This window comes from Odontesthes bonariensis, chromosome 4 (assembly GCF_027942865.1).
Source record: "Odontesthes bonariensis isolate fOdoBon6 chromosome 4, fOdoBon6.hap1, whole genome shotgun sequence".
Classification (NCBI taxonomy): Eukaryota; Metazoa; Chordata; class Actinopteri; order Atheriniformes; family Atherinopsidae; genus Odontesthes; species Odontesthes bonariensis.
Genome location: NC_134509.1, coordinates 18,186,714 through 18,201,728, shown reverse-complemented (window position 1 = coordinate 18,201,728; position 15,015 = coordinate 18,186,714). Strand labels below are relative to the sequence as shown.

At 42.7% G+C, this 15,015-nt stretch overlaps 1 protein-coding gene across 2 annotated transcripts in view; it reads left to right on the top strand.

The window, feature by feature from the left end:
- Window positions 1–14,478, top strand: part of wdr17 (WD repeat domain 17) — a 32,049-nt gene extending 17,571 nt beyond the window's left edge. The window contains exons 21-32 of one of the 2 annotated variants that reach the window (XM_075463295.1): window positions 650–782; window positions 862–950; window positions 1,315–1,414; window positions 1,494–1,633; window positions 6,852–6,963; window positions 8,173–8,314; window positions 8,554–8,656; window positions 10,417–10,518; window positions 11,881–11,979; window positions 13,148–13,215; window positions 13,381–13,478; window positions 13,551–14,478. In XM_075463295.1, coding sequence (XP_075319410.1) covers window positions 650–782; window positions 862–950; window positions 1,315–1,414; window positions 1,494–1,633; window positions 6,852–6,963; window positions 8,173–8,314; window positions 8,554–8,656; window positions 10,417–10,518; window positions 11,881–11,979; window positions 13,148–13,215; window positions 13,381–13,478; window positions 13,551–13,670 — 1,306 coding nt within the window. In that variant the 3' untranslated portion in view covers window positions 13,671–14,478. Of the gene's footprint in view, window positions 1–649; window positions 783–861; window positions 951–1,314; window positions 1,415–1,493; window positions 1,634–6,851; window positions 6,964–8,172; window positions 8,315–8,553; window positions 8,661–10,416; window positions 10,519–11,880; window positions 11,980–13,147; window positions 13,216–13,380; window positions 13,479–13,550 lie in introns of those variants that run through there. The other variant, XM_075463296.1, reaches the window with a different exon arrangement.
- The last annotated feature ends 537 nt before the right edge of the window (window positions 14,479–15,015 follow it).

Here is a 15,015-nt window from a genome sequence, read left to right as displayed (position 1 = left end):
GGTACATTCAGTGGTTTTCACTCAGAAAGATTCACTTTGATGAAGATTAATTGTTGTTTTTCTCAGTCTAAGTTGGGTCTCGTCCAACTTTTCATTTATTCTGCATAGATCCAACCACACAGCCTCCGTGGTGGAGATAACAGTCATTTAAACCTTTATTTTCATTTCAAGTAGAGCAAAAACAGCGTTTAAAGTTTTAAAACTGAGAGCAGCTCCTCCTGGGGATCCTGAGGGTTTCCCAGGTCAGATGGGATATATGATCCCTCCAGTGAGTTCTGGTTCTGACCCGGGGCCTCCTCCCAGGAACCAGGTGAACCACCTCAGCTGACCCCTTTCTATGTGGAGGAGCAGCGGCTGAATGAAAATGTACGTTTATTACAGTGTAATAACTGCCGACAACACTTAGGTTTAAGAAGGAAACCCACAGGGACCGGTTCAGTGAGCAGACCCTACTGGTTCATGAACTGAACACAGTCAGCCTGGATGTGACATCATTCCCATCTCTGTCTCATAAATTAAAGGCCAGAAACACCTCAGCGACAGCCAGTAGCTTCATTAGAAAGATGGAAGCATCTTGCTGTGTCACTTCTCTTCTTGTTGGTCAGAACTTAAAAAGCCTTCACTCACTGTTCATGTGCTGCTGGTGCAGACGCGCCGACCAGCTGATGGCCGAGGACAACGACGACACCATCCCGTACTGCATCGCCACCGGCGACATCAAGAAACTGGTGACTTTCTTCACTGGCAGAGGACAACTGCTGGAGGCCTTACTGATCGCTCAGGTACAGAGAGGCAGGAGGGATGAATGAGTCCTGGAGTGCTCAGAGGTGATGACATAAAGATATTTACCGTTGTTTTCAGGGAGCGTGTGAAGGGAACATTCGTGTGCCGCAAAGTTCATCAGTCAACCACACAACAAACGACGTGGATAACAGACAGCAGTACCAGAGGTAACAGACACTGATGAACAGCTGACAGGAAGGTTAGAGAGCAAACATCAGATTACTGAGACTTAAAAAATAAAGACGCTTTTTGAATATAAACAGAATCCAAACCTCACAAAACAACATTCTATCTACAACTGAACACAGAAAACACATCAATGGTGGAAAGTGAATCATTTTACAGTTTCAGGATAAGTGTTCGTTCATCCTGAGTTTAATAGCTAATGATAAGATGTGCAGACACTAAATATGTGAAATATCTTCAGCATCACTTCAGCGGCTCCTCTCACCTGCTAACAGTCAATGTAGCATCATCTTCCTTATACCAGAGGACTAGTGTCTATGACCTGATCTGCTTTGTCCTCCTCAGTCTCCTCCATAATGTCTGCCAGGAACTGGCTGAGTGGTACTTCCAGGATGGGTGGTCCGTCCTGGCTGCATGCTGCCACCTCGCTGTGGACAACATCAAGGTACGCATCACCTCTACGTTCAGCCACACACTCCGTTCAGCCACAGCGAGCTGTGTGTAAATCTGGGTGTTGTTTCCAGTTCGCCATGTCCAGTCTGATCCGAGGAAACGAGCTGGAGTTGGCTGCCTGTGTGGGTCTCGTCCTGGGAGAGGCAGCCAATCAGAGCACAGCTTACTGCCTTGAACTGTTGGCCAGGAAGTACATGACCACAGCTACATGGTACAGTTCTGCACACCATCACTTCACTAAACGTATTTAACACGTTTGATTCATGTTGTTCTTATGTTTGAAGAAATGTCCCAATGTCAGAGTAAAGCAGAACATCGGGTCGCAGTCGGTCAGAGTAAAGTAATCTCTGTGGTGTGCAATAATCTTCCTTTAATAATATTAATCTAACTTTATACTTAAAGGGATAGTTCGCCTCTTTTGACATGAAGCTGTATGACATCCCATATTAGCAATATCATTTATGAACATTTTCTTACCCCCCGCTGCGTCCTGTGAGCCGAGTTCCAGCCTCGTTTTGGTGTTGACGAAGGTAGTCCAGCTAGTTGGCTGGGGTCAAAAAATAAAGCGTTCAAAAGAGTAATACATTTGCATCACAAAATCGTCCATACAGAAAAAGTCAGACCTCACATCGCTTGGCGCTATTTCTCTCTACCTTGGTATCACTACGGGCTGTGTAAACTGTGCAGACCGAAGAGCAGACCGAGCAGTAAACACCGTAACAGGTGCAGCTGTCGGCAGGCGGCTGTACGCATTGATATGAAGGGAGGCAAAAATAGCTGCAAGCGATGTGAGGTCTGACTTTTTCTGGATGGACAATTTTGTGACGCAAATGTATTACTCTTTTAAACGCATATTGTTTTGAGAAGCAAGACGCTTTATTTTTTAAGCCCCAGCCAGCTAACCGTACTACCTTCGTCAACGCCAAAACGAGGCTGGAACTCGGCTCACAGGACACAGCAGGGGGTAACAAAATGTTCATCAACGATATTGCTAATGTGGGATGTCATACAGCTTCATGTCAAAAGAGGCGAACTATCCCTTTAAATTTATAAATATATTATTATTTATTAGCTTAATTATTATCATTATTACTATTACTATTTTCATTTCTATTAATATTACTAGTATACTACTATATTATTATTATTTATTATTAATAATAATAAATATTATTATTTTTATACGGGTGCTGGTGTGTTTTCCATAACAAACTGAAGCAGACCTAAGCTGCCGCTACTCCTCACTTCACTGTGAATGAAAACTTCTTATAAGTGAGATTGAGCTATTTTTCATGTTCACAGGGATGAGTTTTTAATTTTCATAAAGATCAAAGGACGTTGTTCAGACCGGACGCGACGCAAATTTTTCGCGCGCCGTGATTACATACAAAGTCAATGCAAAGACGCGAATAGACGCGAATTCGCGAACTCATATTATATTTTCACAAAGGTATTCCATTCCATACAAACAGTACACATTTACATTTTACATTTTTGCATTATACTTTACACCATCACAGCTGCTTAGATATCCACTTCAACTTATCCTACACAAATGAATAATACTAAATACACACATGAATAAATAAAGAAAAACACGAAAAGAAGGTAAAAATTATGTAGGTAAATGAATAAACAAAGTAAATGAAAGTAATAATTATAACTAAAGTACACCTCTATTATTGCATTAATAAACACATTACAGGGCTCCATCTCTTTATAAATATGGGTCTTTGTAACCTTATTGCATATGTAATTCGCTCCATCTAATACAATTCCCATACTTTTTTAAGCCATACATTATATGTTGGTGGTTCTGGCTTTAACCATCTTATTGTGATACACTTAATACCTGTTGTCTTAATACTCCCAAGAGTATTTGTAAGAGGTAAATTTTGGCTCTTCTCTCAAAACCTTCTGGGATTGAACCAAGGAGGACCACCCTTGGATCATTGGGGACATTTTGGTGAAACACTTCTCTCAGGGCGTCTAGTACGTCCTTCCAAAAAATATTCAACTTCGGGCAGGACCAGAAAATATGAGTGTGGTTTCCAATTTGTGGCCCACAGTTCCTCCAACATTTGTCTGATGTCAGGGCCCATTTTACGGTTATCTGAGGTGTCCTAAAATATCTCATTATGACTTTCCATCTAAACTCCCTCCAAATATTAGTGTTAGTGACCTGATGTGCCTCTACAAATCTGTGTCCAAGTATCTAATGAGATATTTGTGTTCATTTCAACTTCCCATTTCTCCTTTATTTGTATAGTATTATTTTTCAGGGAATGGCGCCAAATAGCCCCTTGAGCGAAAATTCGCTCGTTGTTTACTTTCGCGAATAACGCGAGTAAATTCAACTACACCCGCGGCAAAACTCGCGCGAGTAACGCGACGCGAAAATTCGCATCGCGTCCGGTCTGAACGCACCGTTACGTATATTTGGCCAAAGTTGGATTTTCTGAACTCGCGCGAATTTGCGTCTTGTCATTCGCGCGGCGGTATTCGCGTCATTCGCGCCGCGTCAAAATCGTCATTCGCGTTTATTCGCGTCTTTGTATGTAATCACGTCGCGCGAAAAATTCGCACCGCGTCCGGTCTGAACGCACCATTAGGCATTTCAGACTGATACAGGTAAGAGGACCTGACTACAGGATGGAGAGGCAGAGGACGAATGAAAACACTCACTTCACAGGCAGGATATCCAAAAGACTGGTAGAGCAAGACGCACTGCTTGTGCAACAAAACCTGGGTTTTATATTTACTGACGTTAAAGATCAGCAGGTTTGAGGTAATCAGTGAACTATAACGTGGTGGAAAACTAATCAATGTTCAGAAAGAAAACAAGAAAAAAGTAAACACTAAACCAGAGGCCCACTTTGGTGCGTTATTATTCTCTTGATGAAAGGCCTTAATCTTCTCATGTTACAGACGCTGCCACGAACATGCATACATGTAGGTGGCTGATAACTGCTGTCATGTGACCACCTATCACAACCTTCCTGTTTGATTATCTGTTAGGCAAACTGTAAAAACGGTGGCTGTGCTAACTGTAATAACGGTGGCATTACTAACTGTAAAAACGGTGGCTGTGCTAACTGTAATAACGGTGGCTTTGCTAACTGTAGTAACGGTGGCTTTGCTAACTGTAATAACGGTGGCTTTGCTAACTGTAGTAACGGTGGCTTTGCTAACTGTAATAACGGTGGCTTTACTAACTAATAACGGTGGCTTTGCTAACTGTAATAACGGTGGCTTTACTAACTGTAATAACTTTGGCTTTACTAACTGTAATAACGGTGGCTTTGCTAACTGTAGTAACGGTGGCTTTGCTAACTGTAATAACGGTGGCTTTGCTAACTGTAATAACGGTGGCTTTGCTAACGGTGGCTTTACTAAATGTAATAAGGGTGTCTTTGCTAACTGTAATAACAGTGGCTTTGCTAACTGTAGTAACGGTGGCTTTGCTAACTGTAATAACGGTGGCTTTGCTAACTGTAGTAACGGTGGCTTTGCTAACTGTAATAACGGTGGCTTTACTAACTGTAATAACTTTGGCTTTGCTAACTGTAATAACGGTGGCTTTGCTAACTGTAGTAACGGTGGCTTTGCTAACTGTAATAACGGTGGCTTTGCTAACTGTAGTAACGGTGGCTTTGCTAACTGTAATAACGGTGGCTTTACTAACTAATAACGGTGGCTTTGCTAACTGTAATAACGGTGGCTTTACTAACTGTAATAACTTTGGCTTTACTAACTGTAATAACGGTGGCTTTGCTAACTGTAGTAACGGTGGCTTTGCTAACTGTAATAACGGTGGCTTTACTAACTGTAATAACTTTGGCTTTACTAACTGTAATAACGGTGGCTTTGCTAACTGTAGTAACGGTGGCTTTGCTAACTGTAATAACGGTGGCTTTGCTAACTGTAATAACGGTGGCTTTGCTAACGGTGGCTTTACTAAATGTAATAAGGGTGTCTTTGCTAACTGTAATAACAGTGGCTTTGCTAACTGTAGTAACGGTGGCTTTGCTAACTGTAATAACGGTGGCTTTGCTAACTGTAGTAACGGTGGCTTTGCTAACTGTAATAACGGTGGCTTTACTAACTGTAATAACTTTGGCTTTGCTAACTGTAATAACGGTGGCTTTGCTAACTGTAGTAACGGTGGCTTTGCTAACTGTAATAACGGTGGCTTTGCTAACTGTAGTAACGGTGGCTTTGCTAACTGTAATAACGGTGGCTTTACTAACTAATAACGGTGGCTTTGCTAACTGTAATAACGGTGGCTTTACTAACTGTAATAACTTTGGCTTTACTAACTGTAATAACGGTGGCTTTGCTAACTGTAGTAACGGTGGCTTTGCTAACTGTAATAACGGTGGCTTTGCTAACTGTAATAACGGTGGCTTTGCTAACGGTGGCTTTACTAAATGTAATAAGGGTGTCTTTGCTAACTGTAATAACAGTGGCTTTGCTAACTGTAGTAACGGTGGCTTTGCTAACTGTAATAACGGTGGCTTTGCTAACTGTAGTAACGGTGGCTTTGCTAACTGTAATAACGGTGGCTTTACTAACTGTAATAACTTTGGCTTTGCTAACTGTAATAACGGTGGCTTTGCTAACTGTAGTAACGGTGGCTTTGCTAACTGTAATAACGGTGGCTTTGCTAACTGTAATAACGGTGGCTTTGCTAACTGTAGTAACGGTGGCTTTGCTAACTGTAATAACGGTGGCTTTACTAACTGTAATAACTTTGGCTTTGCTAACTGTAATAACGGTGGCTTTGCTAACTGTAGTAACGGTGGCTTTGCTAACTGTAATAACGGTGGCTTTGCTAACTGTAATAACGGTGGCTTTGCTAACTGTAGTAACGGTGGCTTTGCTAACTGTAATAACGGTGGCTTTACTAACTGTAATAATGGTGGCTTTACTAACTGTAATAACGGTGGCTTTGCTAACTGTAATAACGGTGGCTTTGCTAACGGTGGCTTTACTAAATGTAATAAGGGTGTCTTTGCTAACTGTAATAACAGTGGCTTTGCTAACTGTAGTAACGGTGGCTTTGCTAACTGTAATAACGGTGGCTTTGCTAACTGTAGTAACGGTGGCTTTGCTAACTGTAATAACGGTGGCTTTACTAACTGTAATAACTTTGGCTTTGCTAACTGTAATAACGGTGGCTTTGCTAACTGTAGTAACGGTGGCTTTACTAACTGTAATAACGGTGGCTTTGCAAACTGTAATAATGGTGTAATAACTACAGGCTTCCACCTTTCTCAATTCTGTGACTTCATGAAGCCAAACTGCAGATCAGTCAGAGACTGAAGTTGTTTTAAAGTCTCCTTCGTGGCCACAGCGCAAAACATTACATTACTGTATTCTCCCTGTATTGAGCTGTTACATTTCTAACTTACATTTTTAACCTTCAGGGAGCTTTCAGCCGACCTGCTGCAAATGATTCCAGACAACCACATTTTATTGGCCAAGCTGTGTGCGTTTTACCCAGGAGGTGCTGCTGAAATCAACCAACTACATGAGAGGGTGAGTCAGCTGAATCAAGTGTTGACTCAAGTTGTTCTGCTGTTTTAATTCTGTCAGATTTAACTGCTGTCTTTGACACAGTCGATCACGATATTCTTTTGTTAATACCTGAACACGTCTTGGTCGTCAAGTTCGGTTCCACTCTCGCCACTAAAAAAGATTGGTGAAAATTTAAATTGTCACGGCCGAGGTGCCCTTGAGCAAGGCGCCGTACCCCCATGCTCCCCTGTGAATGGCTGCCCCCCGCTCCAGTGTACTGCATCTGTCTCCATTAGTGTCAACAGGTACCAACCTGGATGGGTTAAAAGTGGAGGACAAATTTCTTGTGTATGCATGACAATAAATCTGATCTTAATCTTAAGGGACCACAGTTGTCAAGTCCAGTTTTTATCAGTTATGTCAAATTGGAAATTTCCTCCAACAGACCTAAAAAAAACTTGTGCTGCTGCACATCTTTTAACCGCTGTGGCTGCCTGTCCATTTTCTAATTGATTTAAGATTCTTTTACTTACTTTTAAAGATTTAAATGATATAGTACCCAGCTATTTAACCAAGGTACTGGACTTATATAACCAGAGTCCTGCCGAGGGCTCGATTACAGAGATGGACACTTGACTTGAGGTTTATTAAAAAAACTAAAACTGTGGCAGAGCCGGTAATTAACTCATCAACTGTGAAAACAAACCAGACAAAAGAGTTACAGACTACACAGGATATCTAGAGGGTTGTAAATCTGAATATACACGGAGAAACTAATGAGGAAGTGGCTGCAGCTGAGGTACAGAACTGCGTGGAAGAGGAGCTGAGAACCAAAACGTGAGGACCGAGGATAACTAGGAGGAACCGGGAGGAGAATCTGAAACAGACAAAGAGAAAGTTGAAGCTCAAACAAAACACAGAAGAGTAAAAACTAAGAACTAATTAAACTATTAAAAAGATCAGAAACTCAAAACTATGAAGTAACGATGAACAAAAAGACAAATCGGGACTCAAATCCTAAGGCACAGCCGGGCTCTGGAACGAGCTGCCTCTGGAGAGTCTTTACAGCCTTTGACTTCGCTTTGTTTGAACATGTTTTACAGTCAGTTTGTTCTTTTTGTTGCATTGTTTTTATAAATGGCTTTATGTGGCTCTTTTCTTGTTTTCTTTTAAACGTGTTGTAGACGTTGACATGGATGATGTTAACTTGCGTGTTGCTTGTGTTTAAAGTGTGGCCTCCCTTCGATGGAGGAGTGCACGGATCTGGCAGAAGCAGCCGTGAGTGATGGAGATTTGTTTTCTGCTGTTAAATTCCACCTGCTGAGCGCCGAGCCGGAAAACGCCCTTCAGATTGGGATAGATCACGTGAAAGGTACTAACAGCGTTATAATGTTTGCTTTTTGATGTGTTCAGAGCTCAGCGTTTAGAGGGAAAACAGCAATAAAATACTCAAACCAGAAAATGGAAAATGTTAATAATCATAATATGTTGTCTTCATAAATCCATTTTGTGCAGTTAAAAGGCAGCGATTGGTCTCCAGACATGCAATGAAACTACATTACAGTCATTTTTTTGTCTTTATAATGTTCTGCTTCACTGGAAACTCACCAGAACAGCTGGCTGGGTCTGACTGGACAGTGGATAGTGTTCATCCAATCCTGGACCTGATGAGCTATATCCGGACTGAACGCCTCATCCTGACCAAGCTGACTGAGTGAGAACATCTATTACTGCATTATTCATGGGCAGTGGTCTCAAACTGATCCGTGAAAGGGCCGGTGTGGCTGCAGGTTTTTGTTCCAACCCTGCAGCAGCACAGCTGAGTTGTTTCATTCAATCAACTGAACTGGTTAAGACCTTTGCTGTGTTCGAAACCGCATACTACATACTTGCATACGGCATACTCATCGATCAGACAGTATGCAGAGCGTTTACCCACAATGCATTTCGTTCCTGCCCGAGCAGAAATCAGCTGGCCTGAAGCTGATTTCGCTTAAGCTCTAAACTCTGTAAACTTTAGCAACAGAAAAGAAATAAGTCCCAGGCACTCAAAAGTAGAACAGGAAGAAGGTATAAATTAAAAAGCCTTTAATGACTTTGGCTAATCATAATAAAATACCAACATGTTTCAACCACCACCGTGGTCTTCATCAGGGCAAAGCAGAAGTCACAGAATGAACAACGGTAAAGACAGTTAAACCCCACACCTGGATCAGGTGTATAATTAGTGTGCCACCAATAACAATTGGAAGAGTAAGGCGCACCTATCATAGAGGAGGGAGGGGGGGAGGGGGGGCATAGATCACAATACAATAATTGTTGTTAAAATACCAGCATGACAAAAACAATAAACTCCCAAACATTTTAATGTTTTTTATGACATTTTGTCTGTATATTGTTCTGATGTCATTATCTGCCCATTTGCTATTTTGTATATCAAGAGTTTATTGTTTTTGTCATGCTGGTACTTTAACTACAATTATTGTATTGTGATCTATGCCCCCCCTCCCTCCCTCCTCTATGATAGGTGCGCCTTACTCTTCCAATTGTTATTGGTGGCACACTAATTATACACCTGATCCAGGTGTGGGGTTTAACTGTCTTTACCGTTGTTCATTCTGTGACTTCTGCTTTGCCCTGATGAAGACCACGGTGGTGGTTGAAACATGTTGGTATTTTATTATGATTAGCCAAAGTCATTAAAGGCTTTTTAATTTATACCTTCTTCCTGTTCTACTTTTGAGTGCCTGGGACTTATTTCTTTTCTGATCGTGGATCTCCCTACCCCAAGAGCACCACTTTGGACTGTTCGTGATACACCTGAGCGCCGGGTTGATTTCTCTCTTTTCGCAAACTTTAGCAACATTTGAAACATTTTCAGGCGAGAAAGTAGTCGTTTAGATCCCCAACGTGTTGAAAATCTGACAAAATACCGGCTATTTACATTTTTGTTCCGACGAATTCGGCGCTACTAAAGCTAGCCGCAGTGAGCAACGCACTTCCGGTTATTTTCACAAAATAAAATACCCGTTGCCTTTTATCATGGGGAAAGCCCTTAGGATACAATTGGTGCTTTTGTTTTGAAAACAGGAAGTGAACCTACCCTCGTTGTAGCTAGCTTGAAACTGCCGTTTTGACAGGAAATGACGATCGGCGACGTCACGTTACGTTGCATCCTGGGTAGTTTGAGTACGAGTAGTAACCTCATGATGCATACCCAACATTTCGGTGAATCTAGTATGCATTCGGGGAAAAAAGTCAGTATGAGTAGTAGGAGAAGTATGCGGTTTCGAACACAGCCCTTCAGTGCAGACAGTTCAGCTGATTGAATGAAACAAGTCAGCTGTGCTGCTGCAGGGCTGGAACAAAAACCTGCAGCCACACCGGCCCGTTCACGGATCAGTTTGAGACCACTGCATTAATGTGTTGTTTAAAGTGCTCTTCTGCCTGTAATGTGTGTGTTTGTGTGTGCAGAGCCCGCAGTGAGCTGTTGATCCTCTGCGGTTATGTTGGAGGTCTTCTGGCCATCAGAAGAAACTACTCCAGCATCGTACCTGCACTCTACGAGTACACCAGGTAGACACAACTCTGTGAGATGGTCAATAAAATCGTTTACATCTTAAATTCTGATCTTCTGTCCCGTCAGCTCTTTCTGTGACTGATGTGGCCGGAGTCGTCAGTTCAACTATTCAGATTCAGATAGATTTGGAATATTGTTCAACCCCAACTGTCCCCGTTCTGTCTGATCGGTCAGGACTGCAGGCAGGCCAGTCCAGCACCCGTACCCTCCTCTTCCTCAGCCATGCCTTTGGAACGTGTGCAGAATGTGCTTTTACATGGTCTGCTTGAACAATACACGGACGTCCCTGGAACAGATGTGTTCTTGAAGGCAGCATATGTTGCTGTAAAATCTCAGTGAGCTTTTCTGCATTAATGCTGCCATCACAGAAGTGGAAATGAGCTTTGCTCATTCGGGCCCTGATCCAACCCCACACCATCCCAGAGCCTGGCTGCAGGGACTGGTTGCTGACAGCAGGCTGGATGCTCCTTTTGCTCTTTGCTCCATTTCTTCCAACAAAGATCTGGAACACTGATCGCTCTGACCACAGCACACGTTTCCACCGTGTGACGCTCCATCCCAGACGCCTCCGAGCCCAGAGAAGTGGACGCCGCCTCTGGACCAGGTTAACATCAGGCTTCTTCTCTGCACAGTAAAGTCTGTGAATGGAACTCTGGATCGTAGAGCTGGACAAAGGTTTCCCACAGTAATCCCTTGTCCATGTGCTTCTATCAGCTGTTGATGAATGAGGGTTCTTGATGCAGCGCCGTCTGAGGGATCAGAGATCACGGGGGTCCAGCTTAGGCTTGCTCCCTTGTCCTTTACACTGAAACTCCTCCAGATTCCTTGAATGCTTTAATGATATTCTGCTCTGCAGAGGGAGAAATATGCAAATCCCTTCCAGTCTTTCTCTGAGGATCATTGTTTTAAACACATTTGTGGACAAACTGGAGATCCTCTGAACATCTCTGCTCCTCACAGACTCAGCCTGTCATGGAGGCTGCTTTAGGACTGAATCAGCTGTTTGAAATAACATCATTGGTTTCTTTTACCTCACCTAACTTTGTGTTGCAGGTATGAAATTCGTTAAAAAATGGATGTTTGTTAACGAATGAGATCAAGTTGATAAGACAAAAAGTAATTTTAGGAGTTGCTGCATTTATTTTTTCATTTGCATTTTCTGAACTTTTGCAGATTTTTCTGATTTGGGATTGTAAAATAATTGTAAAATAATCCCAAACTACAGATTTTTGGCACCTTTTTCCAGTTCTTCAGAAGAATAGGCCAGTTAAAAACTATTTGACTTGTTTCTTGATGCCTGATGTCCAGCTGTTCGTGTTAAAGCCATCAAAGTGTGAGGGTTTTCTGTGTGTTCTCAGTCAGCTGTTGAAGAGGAGGGAGGTGTGTGTTCCTCTGAAGATCGAGCAGCTGTCCGTGGAGCTGGATGCCTGGAGGGCCTGCACGCAAACCAACAGCATGTAGGTTCAACAAAGAAAATGTTGCTGTAATGTTATCTGATGACACTGAAGTTCAGCCGCATAAAAAAAAAACAGAAATTACAAACCAACATCAGGGCCACGATGAATTCAGGTCTAAAAGATGTAGAAGGTGATCCTGCTGAGCTTCCTGAGCGTCACCGTGATGGTGATGAAGAGCCGGCTGTTGAACCATGATGAGGCCAGTTTCCAAGGCAACGTGAAGAGTGGCTCCTCAGGGGATGCGTTGTTCTGACTGACGATGAGGAGGGTCGAGGGGCTTTGAAGAGAGCTGAGGAGTGAACATCAGAACCTTCCTGATGAGGCATGGAGCCACTTCAGTAAAAATAACCTCTTTCAATCAAAATGTTGATTTTGATCGAGTCGAGCACATATGGAGCTGTGCGAAATGTTCTCTCCCTGCTGAGTGCAGATTGATGAAAAGTGCTTCCACTAAAAGTGATGAACGATCTGTTTAAACAGTAAAAAAACAAAAAAGTTTTGTGAGAAGAAGACAAACAAACGTGGACCTCAGGTTTATCTGCATGCACAGCTAACAGCTAACAGCTAACCCGACATGAAGACCTAAACCCATATTCAGAGTAATCTGGAGTTCAATTATCTCACAATAAATGAGAAGCATCAAACAGTAGCTGTTTAAAACTTCAGTGTCCATGTGACACGATGGGAAACACGGCTATGAATATATTACAGATATGTAATTAAACCACGAACATTTATATCCTTCCATATTTCCTTAATTCTCACCGTAAACACGTATTTTTGATCATTTATGAGGGAGTAGAAAACGTCTTTCCTCTTATTCTTTGTGACTATTAGATGGAAATAAGAAGGTGATATCTCTCAGGTAAACTCACGTCTGATTTAGAAAAAGTAGTAGCTGAAATATCGCTGTTCATGACCTCAGTTTTGTCCCACTTTCAGTTCCATAAATAACGGCTCGGTGTAATATGTCGTGTCGTTGTTCAGCTGAGGCTGGATTTACTGAGCCGCTCCAAATGCTCCGAACAGGCCAGCTGAAACTGTAAGAAGGGTCCGCCGCAGGATCAGATCAGAGTTTAACTGAGTGGAAGTAGGTCCTTAATGAGCTGCTGGAGGTGACTCAGGGTGGAGGGAGATCATCCCTCACACAGTGTTTCTGCTTTCACAGAACTCCATCAGAGGCTCGAAGAGAGAAGTTCAGCTGCCTGGAGAGGAGAATCCAGCCAACAGACTCAGGTAACAAGTGTTGACTCACAGAGAGATGAACAATAACCAGCAGTCAGGCTGTTACCTGTGAAGATTCTCATAGTTTATCAGCTGCCTTCAGTCAGCTGTTTCACTTGTTGGCTGAAACCCGACCAACATGAACTCCCCTCATTAACACGTGCCTCCGTCTCTCAGACGCTTTGGTCCTGTGTGGCGCCGACTACGTGACGGGCTCCAACCTGCCGAGCCACTCGGACCTCCAGCTGTCTTGTTTCACGGGTCACAGAATACAGGTGTGTGTACGGCTGGGTTTCACCTGCTCGTGTGCTTTCACTCTGAAGCTGACTGCTCTCCTGTGCTTTCAGGGGCCGGTGTTTTTGCTGGAGGACAGTAAATCAGCGATTTCCCTGAACGACGCTTTAATGTGGGCGAAAGTGAACCCTTTCTCTCCGCTGGGAACAGGACTGCGTATCAACCCTTTCTAACACACCGAGAGGACTCCAAGGAGGCGCTCACAGGAGAACCCAGAGTCCGAGGCAGAAAAAGATGGGACGGTCTCACTGAGGAGTCTTACATTTAGGATAAACTCCAGATGTTTCATGTTTGGTCTCATCGACTTCATTAAAGTCGTTGATATTCATCCAGTTTTACATTTCAGGCTGCAACACATTCCACAAAAACAGTTCGTATGTCAGTAATTTTAGGCCAATAATGAAGTGAAAAAAATGTTATTTCAAACAGACGACTGTCACCATGAGTTGGTCCAAAAGCAGAGTTCCATTCACAGACTTTACTGTGCAGAGAAGAAGCCTGATGTTAACCTGGTCCAGAGGCGGCGTCCACTTCTCTGGGCTCGGAGGCGTCTGGGATGGAGCGTCACACGGTGGAAATGCGTGCCGTGGTCAGACGATCAGGATTCCAGATCTCCTCTGGGCTCAGTGGTAAAAACTCGACCTTTTTTGGAATGTGTTGCAGCTCTGAAATGTAAAAGATGGATGTTTGAAACATGAAATACGTTGAATTCTTTTCTGAAAACTTGCAATCTGATTATCGTCTGATTCTGGTTCTGGCTTGTAAAACCGGCCCGATAAGAACTTTTACTGTTCAACACTAAGTGACCACCTGGCTTTGAAGACTTTGACATCGGTTAGTGTATCTGTGATGTGAAAACAACTTGAGTCGTGACTTATTTGGTAGGATTCCTTCTTTTCTCCCACAGAATGAGCTTGTATATACAGGATATAAATCTGAACTATTCTATTGTACAAAACAAAAGAAAACACTGGAATAAAGGAAAAACTGCACATTTATGACATCTTCTTTTACAGATTATAGACAGGTTGGATCTTTTGTTCCACAGAACATCCTCAGTGCAGCAAGAAACGGTTCATTACTGTGAGTCGGGTGTTAGGAGAGGGACGCCACTTTGAAAGAAGCCCAGTGAGTTATGAATCCTACACCGAGTGTTTATCACCTGAGAGCACAGATGGTAGAACTGCTGGATTTGACACAACTGCACAGCTCCAGCTGCCTTTAGGGACTCAGTTACAGGCAGGGGGGCTTTCTCAGCGGAGTGGCTTTAATAGGACTGCTGTGGAAACTCTGAACATATTCAGCTAACCAAAGACAAGGGGCTGTCAGAGGGAAGGCAAGTTTATCTGTACAGCACAATTCAACACCAAGGTGAGTCAAAGTGCTTTGCAGGGACATTAAAACAGTAGAAATAAAAAGCACGATTTAAATTTTAAACAAAAAAGAAAGAAATAAGAACAATAGATAAAATCAGTAGTAAAATATCATTAAGTTTTGAAACTCAAGCTTCAGATTTGG